Source organism: Carica papaya, chromosome 3 (assembly GCF_054855325.1).
Source record: "Carica papaya isolate Zhongbai chromosome 3, ASM5485532v1, whole genome shotgun sequence".
NCBI classification, from domain to species: domain Eukaryota; kingdom Viridiplantae; phylum Streptophyta; class Magnoliopsida; order Brassicales; family Caricaceae; genus Carica; species Carica papaya.
The window spans coordinates 30043218-30063160 of record NC_142311.1 but is presented as its reverse complement, the minus strand read 5'-3'; the positions used below and the strand labels follow the sequence as shown (position 1 = coordinate 30063160).

Here is a 19943-nt window from a genome sequence, read left to right as displayed (position 1 = left end):
GCTCCGATCAACCTGTAGAAAAAAGAATGATGATCACGGTGATATAAAAATTGTATCAAACGGAGGTCGGGAAGGGCCTCATCAGAGGCAATAACCGAGGAGGGGCGCGGCGGCGCCGCCGGGTTTTGGCCGTGTTTTTCGGCTGTTTGGCCGGGATTTTGGCTCAGATTTGGCCACAAGGAAACTTAGCATTGAAAAATGAGCCGGGAGTATGAAATTTACCTCGATCGGTGGTCGAAAAACTCCCCGGTGCGGCGGCGGCCGGCTCCTCCGGCGTCTTGTTTGTCTTCTCCGGCGAGGGCAAGCGGCTAGGGTTTTTGTGGTCAGGTGTGGGGGTTCTATTTATACCCTTTTGCCTTTTGATCACAGCCGTCTATTTTGATTAAATCTGGGCCATCCGTGCGCGATTGAATCTGGGCCGTCCGTGCGCGTGCATCTGGGCCGTCCGTGCACTTGCATCTGGGTCGTCCGTGCGCACACTTAATCTGGGTCGTCCGTGCGCGTGGGGATGCATATGGGCCGTCCGATCGCGCGCACGCGGATCGTCCACGTGGCCCGTTCCCAGGTCGACGTGGTCTTGCCACGCGGCAGGTCCTGGTTGGCCAGGGCTGCTGACTAGGCCGCTGACATGGCTGCTGACGGGGCACAATTTTTTTAAATTGCGTTTTGACCCCCGGTTTCCGATTTTCTTTTTAAAAATACCCCCAGAATCCTAATTTTCACCTCTTTTCCCAAAATCAATTTCAATTAAATCAAAATAATATTTTTACCCAATTTTACAATTATTGTTATTTTTATTTTTATTAAATTAAATTAAAATAAATTAAATAAAATAAAATAAATAAAAATAAAATTAATAATAATAATAATAATAAAATTTAAAAATTATTGGGCGTTACAAAGCCAAACAATTAATCTCAGTAAATTCATAATTTTGTTTCAAAAATATAAATAGAACGTTAATTAGGAGACTGAGTGAAATTAATATAAGTGTCAGATGATCACATATCTACTCATTTATATATTCTCATTAATGTTGTTTAAGTATGTTAAGGTAGCAAATGCAAGTCATCAAAATATGCATGGTAATTTTTGTGTCAATTAAGACCATATAATTAACCTCACTAAATTCAAAATCTTTTTCTCTAAAAATACGAATAGAGCAGTGACTAAAAGATAAAGTAAAATCAATATGAGTGCACATTACCATATATCTATTCATTTGTAAATTCTCAATAATGTTGTTTTAATATGTCAATGGAGCTATTACAAGTCATCAAAAGATACATAATAACTTTAATGTAAATTTAAAAAAAAAAAAATCGAAAATATGAACATAATGATGACTAAGAAACTGAGTGAAATCAATATTAGTGTCCTCATGCTCGATTTAACATGTATATATATTATGCATAGCTTCTATTTTTGTTCATTATCTTGTTATATCTCTCTTGGTAATTTCATTATTAACAACTATTTTAACTAAACACACGACTTTTAATTTTAATACACAACACTTTCTATAATTATTTTAACCATACACTTAACAATTTCTTATCAGAAATGCTTTTACTAAAAACTTATTTTAGTAACACTTTTATAACTTATAATTGAAGCCACAATCATGTGTAAAGGGAGCATAGTTGTGAACATAGGTTCTAAAAACAAAGTACTTCATAAATGTTATGTTTTCGATCTTCCAAATCCACTTGAGGGGTTATAGAATGTTGAAGAATTTACTCAAAGACTTGCAAATCCCTCAAACTGGGCTCAAGTGGTAGATAAGAAATGGTAAAGCAATCAAATTCTATAAGGACACCTGGGTAAAAACTTACCCAAGTATAAGTTTTTTTTTCATACATAACTCAAGAGTATTGTTTTGTTTCCTTTTTAGTGTGAACTAGGTATTTTTTATGCATATATAGTTGTGGAATTGTGGGGGTTTTTTGTAACAAGTTGAGGAAATGACATTAGATTGTTATCAGGAATTGCTCTAAGAGATGAAAAAGATAATACTCTCCAAAATCTTTTCCTCCAAAGATTAGGTGAAATTGAAGCAAATTCCCTCACAACTAATTTCGGGTGGTAGTTGGGTGTTTTTCTTTTTTATTTCTTGGAGTAATCAAAATTTTTATCAACCAGTCATCGATAACAACAAAAAGTGACTTTTCATGATAATAGATTTTACACCTTTCTATGATAGGGAGGACCACTTTAATAATTTCAAAAACGAAAAGCCAATAACTTAAACGTTCCAGTATCAATATCAAGTAACTAAACATGCCCAAATAATCATAAAGGTATTCACCCAATATGTTGCCCAATAAGCTACAATAACATTAAAACTAGCAATCAATATTGTGTTGTCTACTATACTACATAGGAACCACCATTTGCCATCTTTGTCCTACTGTTCCTGTCCTTGCCCCTACCCCTACTTATGTTGTGTTATCATGTGTTTCCTACAGTTATCTAGATGTTATGGCAAATGATTATTGCCACCTCACGTTGTGTTGTTCAAATAATCTTCAGTGCATTACTTGTGATTTGCCTACTTTAGTAAAACTATCAGAGTTCTCCTTAATAAATTATAAGTTTCTTCAAATGATGATTACAACTCGTTTCATCCCAATATAACCGAAGCTAATATCAATTAAGTACAAAAAAAATTTAAAATAAGGCACAAACAACAATTATAATTTATGCTTGTATAAAGTAAGTGGTTCTGTGAGGCAAATCATTAAAGATGGTAGACATCTATCTATAAGGGGTTTTGTTGAGTAAAGAATTTTTTAAAGATTTTATGGGGTAAATATCTTGGACTCCATCAATGAAGTCAGCAGTGATGCCCTCTATCAATGAAACTAATGGTGGAGAAATAGGAAATATGGTAGAGGCTCATAGAGATCCATCCACAAAAAGGATGAGACTTTCTCAAACTCAATCAATAAAGTCAGAGGCAATTTTTTTTTATAGATAAAGACAACATATGGCGAAGGATCATCGAGCTCGCTGGTGAAGGATTGCTATTTCTCAAGTGTGCCTAGGGCACAAAAAAGGGAAGAGCCCATTTTAAGTGGGTCATGTGGATGTCATGTCATTCACGTAAATCTATATAGATTAAAATTATAACAACCTCGGAAATCCAAAAGAAAATGCATATAAAAATCTGAGTGCAGAAACGAAATAAAAGATTTAGGTTAATATTCCTTACACAATAACTTAAAAGTACTAAACAAAATCAAAAAATAAGTCATCTAAAGGAAATACTAGAAATGAAAGAAGTATAAAGAAAACTATAAGACATCTAGTATCTACTCGCCGTCTTCTTATAGATCGGGCTCGGGAACCAAGTCCTCCTGATCTAAAATGATTAAATAAGGAATGAGCTACACTAGCCCAGTAAGGACATCACACTATTCACCGTCACAGAAGTAAAGGTTGGTAGAAAATTAAAACAACCAATAGAGTACTAGATTTAAACAAATTCATTTATTAATAATCAAACCATTTACCGTCCACTTACCGCAGTGAGATTTATAAAAAAACAACCTATGGAAACAATAATATTATAAATATCATGAATTCATATATAATCTATAACATAACACATATCATACTTTTATATTCAAATCATCAAATAACAATTGCCCCTTCTTATCAGCCTACTGGTATTCATGGGGATCTATAAGGGTCCCCACTACACGTGAACCATTCTCCTTAACAAACTTAATTCTAGGATCGTCCCCATACCCCGTCCGGTATGAGGGTGAAGCGGGCTGTCCCCATGCTCCGTCCGGTATGGGTGGCAAAATATTAAAGTCTTCATACCCCATCCAGTATGAGACAACGTTCACGGTAGGGTTCCCTATGAACTCGGTCCGTCCACCATCTCTCAGGATATATAGTGAGGCTGTCATCTTATCCATTTATCAAATCACACCCCTTTCCTATTTTTCCTTAGTCTTCGTTACCAATTCAAACATGAATATTTAAACAAGTAACATGCATCCAACAAAGCAAGTATATCTTATATTCCCAAAATCAAATAGTAGTGAAGTAAGCAGTGATTCATACATTCAAAACTATAGAATAAATAAATCAGATACCATAATGCATTTAAATTGTAAAATAAATCAAACAGGAATTGACAGAGAAATATGTCCGGTTCGGGCTCCATTAGCAACCATAATTAATTATGCATATCTATTTAATTTGTACAAAATACAGTATTATCATTTATTTAGACTTCAATTCCATAATAAGAAATAGGGTAAGGGGTCCTTACCTGATTTGACGCCGAAAACTAAATTTTTACTGTGCCTACGGACAGTGCTTGGGTTTTCTGAATTTTTTTCTCGGGAACTGAAACGCGCTTACGGTACCTACACATGTCCCAAATAACCCAAAAATCAGACCCAGGGCCTATTCGGCCAATTTCAGAATTCTGGCACGGCGGTGATCTGCCTTGGGTTTGCTATTTTCGGCCGAATTCAGCCAAACTTGCACCGGTTCCTGTAAAAAAAAAATACCCTTAGGGCCCTCGGTGGGCCGAGAAAACACAAAAAATCGAAACTTATCGGCAGTGGGGCTCTCCGTTGCGGCAGCTCCTTCGGCTCACGTCGCAATTTGGTGTTTTGCTCCGGTCAACCTGTAGAGGAAGAAACAGTGATCACAAAGGTGAAAAAATCACGTCGAACGGGAATCGGGAATGGCCTCATCGGAGGTAAAAATCGAAACACCTCGCGGCGGTGCCGCTGGGCTTCGGTGGCGTTTTCGGGCCAATTGGCCGGTGCTTTCGCTCCGATTTAGCCATAGGTAGGTTTAAAATCGAATTCTGAGCAAAGGATATAATTTTTATCTCGTTTAGCAGCCGAAATTTTCTCCGGTGCGGCAGCGGTGGGCGGCGGTCGGCTCCCCAGCAGCTGGGCTGTCTTCTCCGATGAGGGGCTCTGGTGGCTAGGGTTTGGGTTTGGGTACAGATGAAATTATTTATAACCATCCGCTTTTGATCTGAGCCATTCATCGCATTTAATCTGCATCGTCCGATCGCGATTAAATAGGAAATGAATATAGATCGTTCATCGTGATTCAATCTGGACCGTCCGTGCACGATTAAATCTGGACCGTCTGTGCGCGATGCATTCTGGGCCGTCCGTGCGCGTTTTTGATCTGGGCCGTCCGTGTGCGCAGGAACAGATCTCAGCTGTTCGATTGCACGCACGCGGATCGCCCACGTAGCTCCTTTTCGCGTGGCCTCCCGCGTCAACGTCTCTACCACGCGGCGCTTTCTGGTTGGCCGGGGCTGCTGACCGGGCAGCTGACGTGGTATAATTTTTCTAAATTGTGTTTTGACCATCGGTTTTCAATTTTTCTTTCAAAAATACTTCCAGAACTCAAATTTTCATCCATTTTTCTCAAAAAAAATTTCAATTAAATCCCAAAATAATTTTTACCCCTTATTATTATTATTATTATTTATATTTGAATAAATTAAATTAAATTAACATAAAATAAAATAATAATGAAATTAAAAGAAAAAATTTTCTTGGGTGTTACAAAAATCACATGCACCATTGGTGACGTGTGTTGATTTCTAACGATGTTAATGAGTAATAACGATAATGGAACGATTTGAATATTTTAAAAAATTGAAGGTTGATTTAATTAAAAAAAAATATGATGATATAATTTGAACATTTTTAAAAAATTAAAGATGAAAATAAATGCTTTATTCATTTAAAATATGTGTGTATATAACGGCCCCAGAATTTTAAAATGAAATATGTGTATTAAAAATGTCAAATGCGGAAGCGTAATAAAAATTTTGATTAACATCCCTTACACTAAAACCAAAAACGTGCTCAAGGTATAAAAAAACAAACTAACTAAAAGAGAAACTCGAAAATAAAAACTATAAATATAACTATGGAGTCTTTAAGCGTCCCCTTCGCCGTCTTCCTGCGGGACGGGCTCGGGAACAATGTCTTCCTGATCTGAAATGGTTAAATAAGGAATGAGCTACACCAGCCTAGTAAAGACATCACACTATCTCACCGCCACGGAGGTAAAGGTGGGTAGAAAACACAAAAAGACCAATGGAGCATAATTTACAACAAATTCTTTTATTAATAATAAAATCCTTTATTGTCCACTTACCTCGGTGAAGTTCATAAAACAACATACGAAAGCAATAACATTATCATCATCATGAAATCATATGAACTGTATAACATAATACTTACCATGCCTTTGCATTTCAATCATTACACAACATATTTTTCTCATTTACCAGCCTACTAGTATCTATGGGGATCCATAGGGGTCCCGCTACCCGTGAACCCTTAACATTTGTAATCAGATTCCAGGGCCGTCCCCATACCCCGTCCGGTATGAGCACCAAAATCATAAACCTCAATACCCCATCCGGTATGGGCGCCAAAATACATAAGGTCTCCATACCCCGTCCGGTATGAGAGACCACAATTCCGATAGGGTTCCCTACGGACCCGGTCCGTCCACCATCTCCTAGGATATCTAGTCAGGCTAACCACATTATACAATTATCAATTTACGTAACCTTTTATTCCCTTTTTCCTCAGTCACCATCATCAAATCACACACAAACAAGCAAATCAGTAATTTATGTCAAACAAGACAACACACAACATCGGGTTCTCAATCATTCAACCCATAATCAATAAAACAGTGATATATGCACACGAAACTATGAAATAAAAATATCAGACCTCATACTGCATTTAAAACTGTAAAATAGGACAAACAACAGCTGACCGACAAACACACCAGACTTGGGCTCCATTAGCGACCTTAAACAATTTCACACATCTATTGATTCATGAAATACCATTTTATCATTTATTGAACTTTAATATCGTGATAAGAAATAGGGTGAGGGGTCCTTACTTGTTTCGGGGTCTGAATATGACTCTACAATGCGCCTACAGGCTGTCCCTAATTTTCCCTGAATTTTTCTTGGGGAACTGAAACGCACTACTGGTACCTGCACGTGTCCCAAAAAATCCCAAATTAGACCCAGGGCCCCTTTCAGCCAATATAGCAATTCCGGCACGGCGGCTCCGCTGTGCTCCAGCGACGGCGCCGCCGCAAGTGGCGGCGATTCGCCTCGTATTGGCCGTTTTCGGTCGTTTCCGGCCGAATTCGGCCACACTTGCATTGGTTCCTGCGATAAAACAACCCTAGGGTCCTCGGTGGGCCAAAAATTCACGAAAAATTGAAGCTTACCGGCGGCGGTGCTCTCGGGTGCGGTGGCTCTCCGGTGTGAATCGTGTTTTGGTGATTTGGCTCTGATCAACCTATAGAGAAAAGAACGGTGATCACAGTGGTATAAAATTTGCATCGAACGGAGGCCGGGAAGGGCCTCATCGGAGGCAAAAACCGAAGAGGGGCGCGGCAGCGCCGCTGGATTTCGGCTGAGTTTTTCGGCCGTTTGGCCGGTGGTTTGGCTCCGGTTTGGCCATAGGCGGACTCAGCGTCGAAAAACGAGCAAGTGGAAGAAAAATTACCTCGATCGACAGTCGAAAATTTCCCCGGTGCGGCGGCGGGTGGCAGCGGCCGGCTCCTCCGGCGACTGGTTCTTCTTCTCCGGCGAGCACTGGCGGCTAGGGTTTCTTTGGTCAGGTGTGGGTGGGGGTATTTATACCCTTCGCCTTTTAATCTTGACCGTCCATCAAGATTGAATCTGGGCCGTTCGATCGCGATTTAATTGGGATTAAATTTGGGCCGTTCATCGTGATGTAATCTGGGCCGTCTGTGCCTGATTGAATCTGGGCCGTCCGTGCGCGTGAATCTGGGCCGTCCGTGCGCACGTTTGATCTGGGTCGTCCGTGTGCGCGGGAACCGATCTGGGTCGTCCGATCGCGCGCACGCGGATCGCCCCCGTGGCCCGTCCCCTGGCTAGCGTGTTCTTGCCACGCGGCGCGTCCTAGTTGGCCGAGGCTACTGACTGGGCCGCTGACGTGGCCGCTGACGTGGCATAACTTTTCTAAATTACGTTTTGACCCCCGGTTTTTTATTTTCTTTTCAAAAATACCCCCAGAATCCAAATTTTCACCCTTTTTTCCCAAAATCGATTTCAATTAAATCAAAAAAATATTTTTACCCAATTTTATCATTATTATTATTTTTATTTTTGTTAAATTAAATTAAATTAAATTAAATTAAATAAATCAATTAAAATTTTAATAATTACAAAATAAACTAAATAAAATAAATTAAAAATTAATAATAATAATAATAAAATTAATGGGTGTTACAGTGTAACTATTATTTTTTGTATAAGTTATTTAATAGTTTATTAAAATTGATATTTTGTTTTGTATGGGATAAAAATTTCAATTGTTTAGTACCCATTAAGAAAATTGATTATCAATATGAATATTGTTATGTGGTCTTAAACTCAGTAATATTGACAGACGTTTATATTATTTGATATTATCAAGTTGTAAAGATACTCATCGGTTAAAATGCAGAACAACTATGTAAACCTTATCCATATGTAACATATATATATATTAGTTTATAGGTGCGTGACTATTTTTATTTCTATTTTCTAAAGCAAGTACAAAATAAATAAAGTGTTGTCCCTCATACTATTTGTGGACAAGAACCCTCAAAAATTTCATACCAAAATATTTAATAAATATAGACCACATTATAAGTTAAAAAATTTTTAATTCTAAATAAAAATAATCACCGACTATAATTTGAGTTAAAAATGCAAAACAAACAAAATATATTAATTTAATTAGACCATTGAATTTTTTATTAATAAAATTAATTAAAATATTAATATACTAATTCAGGTATTTAAAACATTATTATGATTAAATTGTAACTAACATAATATATCGTAGACACAGCACAATAATATTTCAAATGATACAAGTTTAAAAAGGTGAAATTTATATTAGATATTGAAAAAGTTTTGAAAATAATTTTTGTTAGTTACTTGTTTCCTTCTTAACACAAATAATGGGTTTTTTTTTCTTAATTTATTATTTTAATAAGTAATCATTTTTCATTAAAAAAAAATAAACTTATCCTAAATAATATATAATAATTTAATAATTCAAAAAAATAACAGTAACTGAATTATAAAGCATATACAAGATAGTAAATTGAAAAACATAAGTTAATACAAAAATAAGAAGCATAGTGTTAACTTAATAGACATAATATTTATAAAAATTAATTATTTATAAATAATAAATAATAAAATAAAATAATTGTCTTAATAGTGCATACAAAAATACTGGTATATATAAAAGAATAACGATAAATATTAGATGATATTTTCTTTTTTGTCAAAAAATAAAAAATAAAAGTTATAATTATATATTTTATATAAAGATAAAATTTAACGTATTTTTATTTATTCAGATTTTCAAATTTTAAAAATATCAGAATTATATGAAAATTCAAATATATTTTAAAATATAAAAATAAAATTAATATGATGAAAATATATAGAAGTTATCTTTTTAAATTTCTTAAATTCAATTAACTTTTTTTTTTTTTTTAAAAGCTCAATTTCAAAATTAGACAAAAAGGAAGGGCGAATCATCTGCGCTTGAGCCTTGAAGGACCATAAACCCTATAAAACCCTAAAACGAAAAATTGGAATGTCTCTTTCGGCCGAAGGGCGAGGTTCAGGTTTCCCCTCGCTCAGCAGCAATAGCAGGCAGCTCCAACAATGGGTAGAAAGTACGAGTCAGTTGTTCAAGAAGTTGATACTTGCAACGAAGAGGAGAAGAAAAACAAGAACAATGAACTGCAAAATAAACCAACTGTGAAGCGGAAGCTCGAACAAGTTGAAGAAATTGATCTGAAAGAAAGCTTCACCAAGGAAGAGAAGAAGAAGCGCAAGAAGGAGAAGAAAAGCAAGAAGGAAAGAGAAACACACGAAGAAACTAGGAAATCAATTGAAGAAACCTCGATAAAAGAAAACGGTGATGGGTCCAAGAAGAAGAAAAAGAATAAAAAACATCGGGAAGAGAACGAAGATGGAAAAGCCATCGAGAGTCAGCCATCAGATGATTGTAGCGGCGAAAAGTCGAAGGTAGATGGTGGTCTAAGTAATGGCAAAGAAGAAGTGGAGGAAAATAAGGTGGTGGTGACTGGAAAAGACGTGGAAGAAGCAAAATACGCACCATTGAAATCCTTCGCGGATTCGAAGTTGCCTGAGAATGTTCTACAATGCTGCAAGAATTTCAAGAACCCGTCTCCAATACAGGCTCATTCGTGGCCGTTTCTATTGGATGGTCGTGACGTTATTGGGATTGCAAAAACTGGTTCAGGTGCTGTTATGTGTTAGATTTTTCATCAGAAAATGTAATTTTGGTTTAAGGGATATCTATTTACCTGAAACTTACATGTGTCTTTTATTTGTACTTACCAGGTAAAACTTTGGCTTTTGGGATTCCAGCCATTATGCGTGTCTTAAAGAAGAGGAAGGATAAGGGGTTGAAAAGGGTGAATCCGCTTTGCCTTGTGCTCTCACCTACAAGGGAGTTGGCTGTGCAAGTATGTAACTCAAATTTTGTTTTTTTCTTGTATTGCTGCGAGGTTGGGACATGGTATTTTTTCAGTTTTTCTTGACTATAGGTGGAACGATTTTCTTGTTATTCTGATGCATCCTCTGCGGAGACATTTCCCATAATTTTATAGGGAAGCTATATACCAGGATGATTCATTTGTTTAAGTTCCTTCAGACGCTTATAGGCATAATATTGTGAATTGTACTCTAATGAATTGCATGAGAAATAATAACAAATAATAATCTCGAGGGCATTTTTTAATGCAAACATATATTGGCATGTGGGGAATGATTGGATTTACTTTCTGGTCGCAGATTTTTGATGTTTTGACTGATGCTGGAAGAGCCTGTGGTGTAACGTCGGCTTGCTTGTATGGTGGAACGTCTAAGAAGCCTCAAATTTCTGCCCTTGAGTCTGGTGTCGTAAGATATTCTATCTTTCATTTGCACAAGTATACAGAGCGCATGCATAGACATGCCTACACCTTTTTTATCTTCATATCTACCTTTTTTTCCCTTTTGATTAGAATATTATCACAGGCCACCATGAAGTGCTGCCCCATGTCCACTTCCTTTTTCTTTATTTTGTGGTTATTCAAATCCTTTTGATCTGAACTGTGATCTGAGGGCTTCTAAAATTCCACATATAGCCGCAAACAGTTCAAAATGATAGTATGTGTCAAATGGGACATGAAAATGAAAGATGGAGTCATTTGCAGTTTTATGTATAGTTTATTGCTGGGCTTTTGTAAGGCTTAGGTCTAGTTTAGTTTGACTTATGAAGCAGCAAACTAAAATCTCGATTGAGCTGTATTAATGTATGCAGACATCTGGACTTAGTTGTATTAATAGCAATATGAAACATTTCGTCAATTAGTTGTAGATGATTGATAATGAAGCTACCATGTCAATCATGACATGGTAGAATTGGTATATATGGAGTGATCCAATCCAAAGGTCTTCTGTTTCTTCAGAAGTAATTTAGAATTGGTATCCATAAAAGTGTAAAAATTTTCTAACAGATCCCCAGAGTGATTTTTTTGGTTTGCTTATATTGGAAATTGATTTATTTTGCTGATCCTGCATCTATACTGTTCTCTTTAGGTATGTGCTCTCTTTTTCCTACTCACCTAATTAAAATCTTTGTGAAATGCACATAATGGTATTATCTATCTTGTGGTTGCAGGATATTGTCGTTGGAACGCCTGGTCGCTTGAAAGATTTGATTGAAATGAATGTTTGTTGCCTTAGGGAGGTGTCTTTTGTGGTAAGTAAACAGTAATTCATATAATTGATTTATGAATGCATTGATCGTAATTAGATGGTCCTCTTTTTTTTTTTTTGCATATCAACTCCATTTCTCTTCAATGATGGCAAACCATTGAATTTTTTCAGACTTTTATATAGCTTCATAATGAGAAAACTTCTTTAGGAGACTTGGATAAGTACCAACTAATGCTTTCTTCCTTGTATGGTTTCCTTCAATTGTCCAATTTCTCTTCAATTCCCGAGGTGTTCCTAAGTTCTTTTACACTGCTTTTTGGTGGTCAGCACTAATTGACATTGCTAATTTGATGCGTAAGCTATATTAAGACAAATCAATGAGGGGAAAAATTCTTGTGAATGGATGCTTCTTTTGCAAGTGAGATGTTGAATGTTGCAGGCACATTCTCTTTTGGTGCCTGGTTGACATCAACCTTTGGACCTTGGCGTATGGTCTGTTGGGTTTGAATTGGGTTATTGCTGGTTCCATTGAGGAGGAGCTTTGTGCCTGGACAAGCATTTAAGGGGATGAGAAGATTGGTCTTATTCCCTTACTTTTTGGGTCATTAAGAAGAAGAGAAACAGAAGGACTTTTGAGGGATTGAATCTGATTCTATTAACTTTAAGGATTCTTTGTTCCAAAACCTGAACTTTTTACTCAAGGTTATCTGCTTTATTCTAGCAAGGATTTTGGGGACTTTATAAATATTTTGATAACCTTTTAAATCTTTTACATGGATTGCACCCCCTTAGTGCTCTTGAATATATACATTGTTTATATAATATATATATATATATAATATACCACTATCCTCTACTGGCAAAGGTCAAATTACCCAGACTAGTCTTCCCCTAATAGTAGAATCACTCTCTTTAGATCTAATCTTATTAAGATTATCTAATGCCACATAAGAATATGTTATTTTGAAAAAAATTTCAATCAAAGAAATTTGTGAATTAATTATCGTTTTTGTATTTAAATTTATTTAGGTTATTTAGGCATCGCAATATATTAATTTTCTATTTAAGAGAACTTAAGTATTATAGGAATTAGAATCCTTTAGATATTTTTTAATAACTTTATTTATTAATTGTAATTAATGCTTATATAAAGACTAGTAGCTACCAACAAAAAAAGATGGGCGATGATGAATTAAGACTTCTTTGCTAGGTCTATGATTATATTTATGATCAATAAGGGGATACAACTCATATACAAAATATTTACAGATCAATTAAGTATCATGAAATCCCCAAGATCTTTAGTAGAATAAAGGTGATCCTTAATAGAAAAGCATAAGGTCTAGAACCTTGTATTCTTATCCCCTTGAGTGCCCCTCCAAGCACAAAACTCCTCCTTAATAGATCTAGCAATAACCCAATTCAAAGGAATAACCTAATTCAAACCCAACAAATTGTAAGCCAAACTCCACAGTTCGCAAATGATCACTACAAAAAAATATGCCTTCAAGATTCAGCATCTCTCTTCCATGGAGGACATCCATTCACTAAAATTTTTCCTCTGATCAATTTGTCTAAAGTTAAAATGCATTGCTTAGTTGCCTCCCAAGCAAAGAAGGCTACCCTTGGGATTGTGTTGGCCCTCAATATATGTTTGGCTGGCAAATGGGAAGCAAATTAATTTAATTACTACTCATCTTGCATTAGTTGGTATTAGAGCCCAACTTCTACCCCCCACCTTTTCCTATCTTACACTGAAAGAGGGGGATGGAACAACACCACATCTGCCCAAAACAAGATCTTAAAAAAACTGAGGGACCAAAAAGAAAAAAAATGTGAAGGAAAAGGAAAAAAATGTAAAGATACGTACAATCCGAGACCAGTGGCTACATTCATCACTAACCACCCAATGGAGGTGATTCACGCAACCTTAAATTAAGTTCAGATGTCACCTACTAGCCAATATCTGAGCACTAATGACCAAAACCACTGGAGACTAATCACTCATTGCAGGACTCTTGATCTACCTTCACTGAATCTAATTCACTCGTATGTCTTTCTCTGCTACACCACACCAATAAAAATTGCCCATAACACAGTCCTTTCCCATTGCTAAAGCAAGATGACATAAAACCTGTGTAGTATAGTATGTATGTGATTTATCTCGAAAAGATGCAAATAACACTTTGAGCTCTCAATGACATGATTAGTGATGTGGATTTTGGGCATGCCACTGATTCGCTAACTACATTGTAAAGTTTTTGTATGGGGTTGGTACCCCCGATTGTTTGGTACCATGTTAATAAAATTTCACACTTTTTATTTAAAAAAAAACACTTTGAGCTCTCAAAAATGGCATGAATTTCTGTAGGTCCTTGATGAAGCAGATCGAATGCTTGACTTGGGATTTGAAGAACCAGTTCGTTTTATATTGAGCAAGACACAGTCTGGTCCGTTTTATGACGCTGATAGCTATGCTTTTCCTACTTCTCTAAATTTATGTTAATTGAAATCTCTTTCTTCATTACAAAATGTCCCCTCACTTGCTCATTACTCATAATTAATATTTGTCTGAAGAATTTTTATTCTCTGGGAGGTTGAACGGTCTGCTTTTTTGTTTCTTGGGGGAGGGCAATGACTTTACTTAATAATTTCGTTCCATAAATTTGTTCATGGAGCAAAAAATAGTGTGTGCCAAAATAGATTTATCTTGTTATCAACTGCTTGGTAAAGATAATCCTTATACGCTAACTTTACTGTAGGTTATTCTTCGTGTAAAAAAGGCTGTATTTCTTAAAATATTTGGGAGGACGTTATCTTTTAGTATCTTCACAGAAGTTTTATGCTTTAGTTCTAAGTTTCAATACCTGATTTCTTGAGGTTATGCTAGAGTCTATTTCTAGGACAAGATATTTTAGATTTGTGTTTTGCATGGGGTCTATCCCCTGCTCCTGGTGTTAATATATTTTTTCTTTTCTATAGAAAAATTTTTAGCCTACACTGTACTATCATTATAAATGTCTTGTATCCATGCAGCTCGCCAAATGGTAATGTTCAGTGCTACATGGCCATTAGGAGTACATAAATTAGCTCAGGAATTCATGGATCCTAGTCCAGTGAAGGTATGAATCTTCATTTTTTTAAAAAAAAAAAATCAGAGTGTGGAGTATATTGAAGTCTCGGCGCCAAGTACAGAAAATTTACATATCAATTAGCATATTTACAATGTAACAAAAGCCATCCAAACTATCAAGATTATGCCCTAAGACACTTCATATCTACAATGAATCTTCATGTTTTATCTTTATGTTTTTCTTTCCTCTTTTTTACACTAATGGAAAAGCTGCTCATGGCAGCACTTGAACCCTCAACTACGTGAGTCAGGAGAGGAGGCACTAACCAACTCTCCTGGAGTTGGTTTGTTATCTTTCAGTTGTTTGTTATGTTCTTTCTAGTGAGGATTACTATCATTATTTCAGGTGGTTATAGGTTCAGTGGATTTAGCGGCCAACCATGATGTTATGCAGATTGTTGAGGTTTGTTCTCTAAACGGCTAGATTTTTAGCCGATATAATTATCAGACATTAGTAAAAGCCTTGTGATAAAAATTTGGTCACCCCCATTTACAACATCTCTTTTGAAAATGCAGGTCTTGGACGACCGATCACGTGACCAGCGTTTGGTTTCTTTGCTTGAAAAATATCACAAATCTCAGAGGTAGTGGTAGCGAAATTATCTGCCATCCACAACTTTACCCATGTATATGTGGTGTATGCACATCAATATGGTACACTACAAATTAGAGAGAGGGAGCATTCATGTACGAATGTGATTCGATGTGTGTGAGGGAGAGAGGATGTCTGCAATTTCCTGTCTCAGTTGCTGCATTCGAACAATTGAATTATATATGTTTTTGCACCTTGCATGCTTTCTTTAATTGGCATTGCCTCGGCTTTTGTCATCCTGTATCTGAAGGAGTTTCCATTTTTGTTTTTGTCAATGGCAACCAAGTGCCATAGTGATATGGTAAATGGTGGTGGTGTGGCCTTATCGTACTGATTCAGAGCTTTAACTTTGTGCAGGAACAGGGTATTGGTTTTTGCCTTGTACAAGTTAGAAGCTGAGCGACTAGAGCATTTTCTGCAAACAAGGTAAATTTGTTTGACATTCCTGAAGCCTTTGGCATCGGCATGTTGCTCAAGCCAAAAACCCTGGCTATGCTAGTTGACAATTGAGCGACTAGAAAGCTGATTATTTTGATCTTTTGATTCTTTAGAGGTTGGAAGGTTGTTTCTATACATGGGAACAAAGCTCAACATGAACGGTCCAAGGCATTGTCGTTATTCAAGGAGGGAACATGTCCTTTGTTGGTATGTTGTTTGTGAGGTGTCTTCTGCCCTATGCTGCTTCTAGTAAATGTATTTCTTTTTTCTTGCAAGGGGAAAGTACATTTTTTTCCTCGGGCCTCACATGGAAAGCTAGATGAAGAAAAGTTAAATGAAAAACTTACCTTACGTAAAAAATATACATTAAAAATAAAAATATGCAAAAAGATGTGAAGTATAATAAAAAATTAAATTAACTAATAATTAATCTTTGTAAATAAAAAAATTATTTTAAGAAAAATGTTCTCATCCTCCTTCAATACTCCTCTCAGAAACCCAATTTGTCTTCTTTCGTTACAAATGCCATTGCCCATGTTGTGCTCAAAACAACAACCAAGATTTTCTCTTCTTCCCAAATCCTCTTCTCTGTTTATGGAGATCTTCTGTATCTTCTTCTCTGGTTATTTGTTTTTGCCCAGAAACCCAAAGCAAGGCATTTTAGACCTGTGGGTTGAATGACAACTAAAAAACTTGATAACAAAGAAGAATATCCAGCACTAAAAGTTGCATGTAGAACTTTTGAAGAATGGATTAATTCTTAATACCTGCTAGCGATTTTAAGAAAGAAGGTTTTGATACGGCATTTGTAACAATTCTTAATAATTGTTAAGAGATCAGTTACACCATATCCCGGTCACTCTGCTGTGCTTGGGGAAAGGAGATTGATGGGGACGTTGGGGGGAGGGAGGAAAAAAAGGATATTATTATGTGGTAATACAAAAAAGGAGAATGGTACTTTTTGGTTTAAAATTATTTGTGGTGATGTGGCAGTACAAAACTGGAAAAAGCTATCAGAAACTAGTGATGGGGATAAAGGTATTATAATTTGTGATATGGGGTGGTTTCTTCCTAAATTTTGAAATAAAGGGACCTTTGTGTAGCACACTAAACCTCGGGAAAGAAGGGAGGGATTGTGGTGATGTGGCAGTACATGAAATCTCAGAATGGAGGAAGTGATTATTGTAATGTGAAGAAAAATGAAAAGGTTAATAGAGATTAGTTATGCGGAATAAGAAATGATAAACAATTTTGAATATAAAGGATTTCCTATTCAATTTTTACAAATTAGGTAATTTCTATATAATACACAAGAACCTTGGGAGAAATTGTAATTTCCTCTTGTTCTGTGGTGAATTGGTATTAATCCAAGTCATAACGAGTCCATGATCATACTCAATAATCTGATTCAAAGAGCATACATCTTGATATCCATCTTTGATAAATCTGCAGAAAGAACGTAACTTATTCTAACTTGCTATAATACCAAGATATCTTATATTTTTTTCTTAAAATCTGGTATTTATTTTCGAAGTCATTCTCTGTACTTCTTGCTTCTGCCTTGTTTGAGGTACCTGATTGTTTGAGTGGGTTGGTTTAAACTTATTGTACTCTGCAACTGGTAAAAGTTTGTGTTATATGACTGATTCTGATGCATACATTTGCAGGTAGCTACTGATGTTGCTGCACGAGGGTTAGATATTCCAGATGTTGAAGTAGTGATTAACTTCAGTTTCCCCCTTACCACAGAGGATTATGTCCATAGAATAGGGAGGACTGGGCGGGCTGGTAAGAAGGGTGTAGCTCACACATTTTTTACCCAGCATAATAAGGTAATATCTTTAACTCAAATGGGATACATTACTCTTTCTGAAGTTAACACATGCTAGAAGTTAGCCCTAAATTTCTCTTCTAAGTAGAGAGACCATTTTTTCAGGGACTTGCTGGGGAGCTTGTGAATGTTTTGAGAGAGGCTGGGCAAATTGTCCCAGATGCTCTTTTGAAATTTGGCACTCATGTGAAGAAAAAGGTATGCAATTCTATCATGGTTGTACCTTATTTGGCATGTAGATACACACCTGCAAGTTAAAATTGTTGTTATACACTCTTTAAGCATTCTTATATATGGAAATTTTGATATTATGATAACAAATATATGAAGATTTAAAAATTCTTGACAGTGAAATTATTGAAACTGATATGGAAAATGTAGAAATCTATTCAAATTCATGAAATTTTTCAGTGAAATAATTGGAGAAAAAATAGATGTATGAGCTTATAGTATCAAGTCAGGGTTGTGAATGTGCTTGTTGAGAATAAAGAATCAAATTATAACATCACTGGGTTTGTGAAAATGCAGGAGTCGAAGCTGTACGGGGCTCACTTCAGAGAGATCTCTGCAGATGCTCCGAAGGCTAAGAAAATCACGTTTGATGACTCTGACAATGAAGCAAATATATGAAGATTTATAGGCCAGTTGCAGTTTACAGAGTTAATTTATTGAATCTATGAGCAGATTTACTGCTTTTTAAAAATATTTTCCCTGTGTTACCTCATCCTTCTTTTATTGGTCAGCCGTGAGCCGGTCTTTAGTGAGGCTATATTGTGATTTTGTTGTCACTTGTCGTAAAATATGGAGTTGTAAGATGCCATATAATTTAATTTTTTATTATTCGTATTTAATTCAGTGGATCATTTTTCTCATTTAATTATATATCAGACACAGGGACAGGATAGTTAGCTTCTGTTGCTAAAAAGTGAAGGGTAATTGAACAATAAAAAAAAAACATTATATTTATAATTTTTGATAAAATATCAGATTAAAATTAGAAAATAGATGTTTTTAAAAAATAACTTGTGTTATATGGTAGAAATAATTTATTCAACGAATATATTTATTTAATTTTATTATATCTGAAATTAATAAATTTTAAAATCAAAGTGTAATATTAATTTATTATTAATAATTTTATAATTATTTTAAATAATTAAAATAATATTTGTTCTGCAACTAAATAATAATAATTTAAAATTTCCATTTTTAATGAATAAAATATATAATATACTTTAAAATAAATTGAATTATTAGAATAAATGCTTTTAAAAAATAACTTGTGTTATAGGATAAAGATAATATTTCAACGAATTTATTTAATTAATTTCATATATCTGAAATTAATAAATTAAAAATTTGTGAAATAAAAGTATAATACTAATTTATTATCAATGATTTTATAGTTGCTATAAATGATTAAAATAATTTAGAAAATAATATTATTTAAATAATCCTAATTATTAATTTTTATTATTTTAAAATTTATTATTAATTTTAGAACATAATTAATTAAACATAATAGATGATATTATATTAACAGCAATTCTATGGCATATTATATATATATATATATATATATAAACTATATCGTTTTTATCCCAAACTGTTTAGTTAAAAACTACTTAAATTATTAAATGCAGAAAGACATATATCATCAAGACCATAGTAGAAAAACAAAATATTAAAATAAATTAATTTAGAGAGCATATGTATATACATTGAATGAGATAGTATCCAAATTTCAAATTAGGCAGATATCCAAAGAAAATGAGAAATTTTAACAAACAAAATCAGAATAATAAACTATCAAACTAAGACTGGGGTGATACCACTAGATGTTCTCTAAGTGTAGCAACCTTATTAGAACAATTGATAATCAAATAACAAAAAATAGAAGAATATCTACTAATCTCTTTAATGGTAATTAATAACATTATAATCTAATAGTTAAAATTTTATATTTTATTTAAGTTTGAATAATGTTGAATTTAATGGAGTTGAGAATTTAAATTACTAGTATATAATAAGATTACAGTTATTAAATTATGTTAAAAATATTTTTGATCTTTTTATTTGTTAAAAAAAATATTCTTAACAATAAGAAGTAATCTACTAAAATATAGGCACTATTTGAAGAAAATTA

General features: G+C 34.8%; 1 protein-coding gene across 1 annotated transcript; it reads left to right on the top strand.

Annotated features, from left to right (window-relative positions):
- The first annotated feature begins 9649 nt into the window (after positions 1-9649).
- Positions 9650-18669, top strand: STRS1 (DEA(D/H)-box RNA helicase family protein). The gene is made up of 13 exons (XM_022049210.2): positions 9650-10340; positions 10442-10566; positions 10895-11002; positions 11766-11846; positions 14175-14253; positions 14840-14925; positions 15283-15339; positions 15453-15520; positions 15886-15954; positions 16080-16173; positions 17634-17798; positions 17903-17995; positions 18326-18669. The coding sequence occupies exons 1-13, from the start codon at positions 9737-9739 to the stop codon at positions 18425-18427; spliced, it is 1731 nt and encodes a 576-aa protein (XP_021904902.1). The 5' UTR covers positions 9650-9736; the 3' UTR covers positions 18428-18669.
- The last annotated feature ends 1274 nt before the right edge of the window (positions 18670-19943 follow it).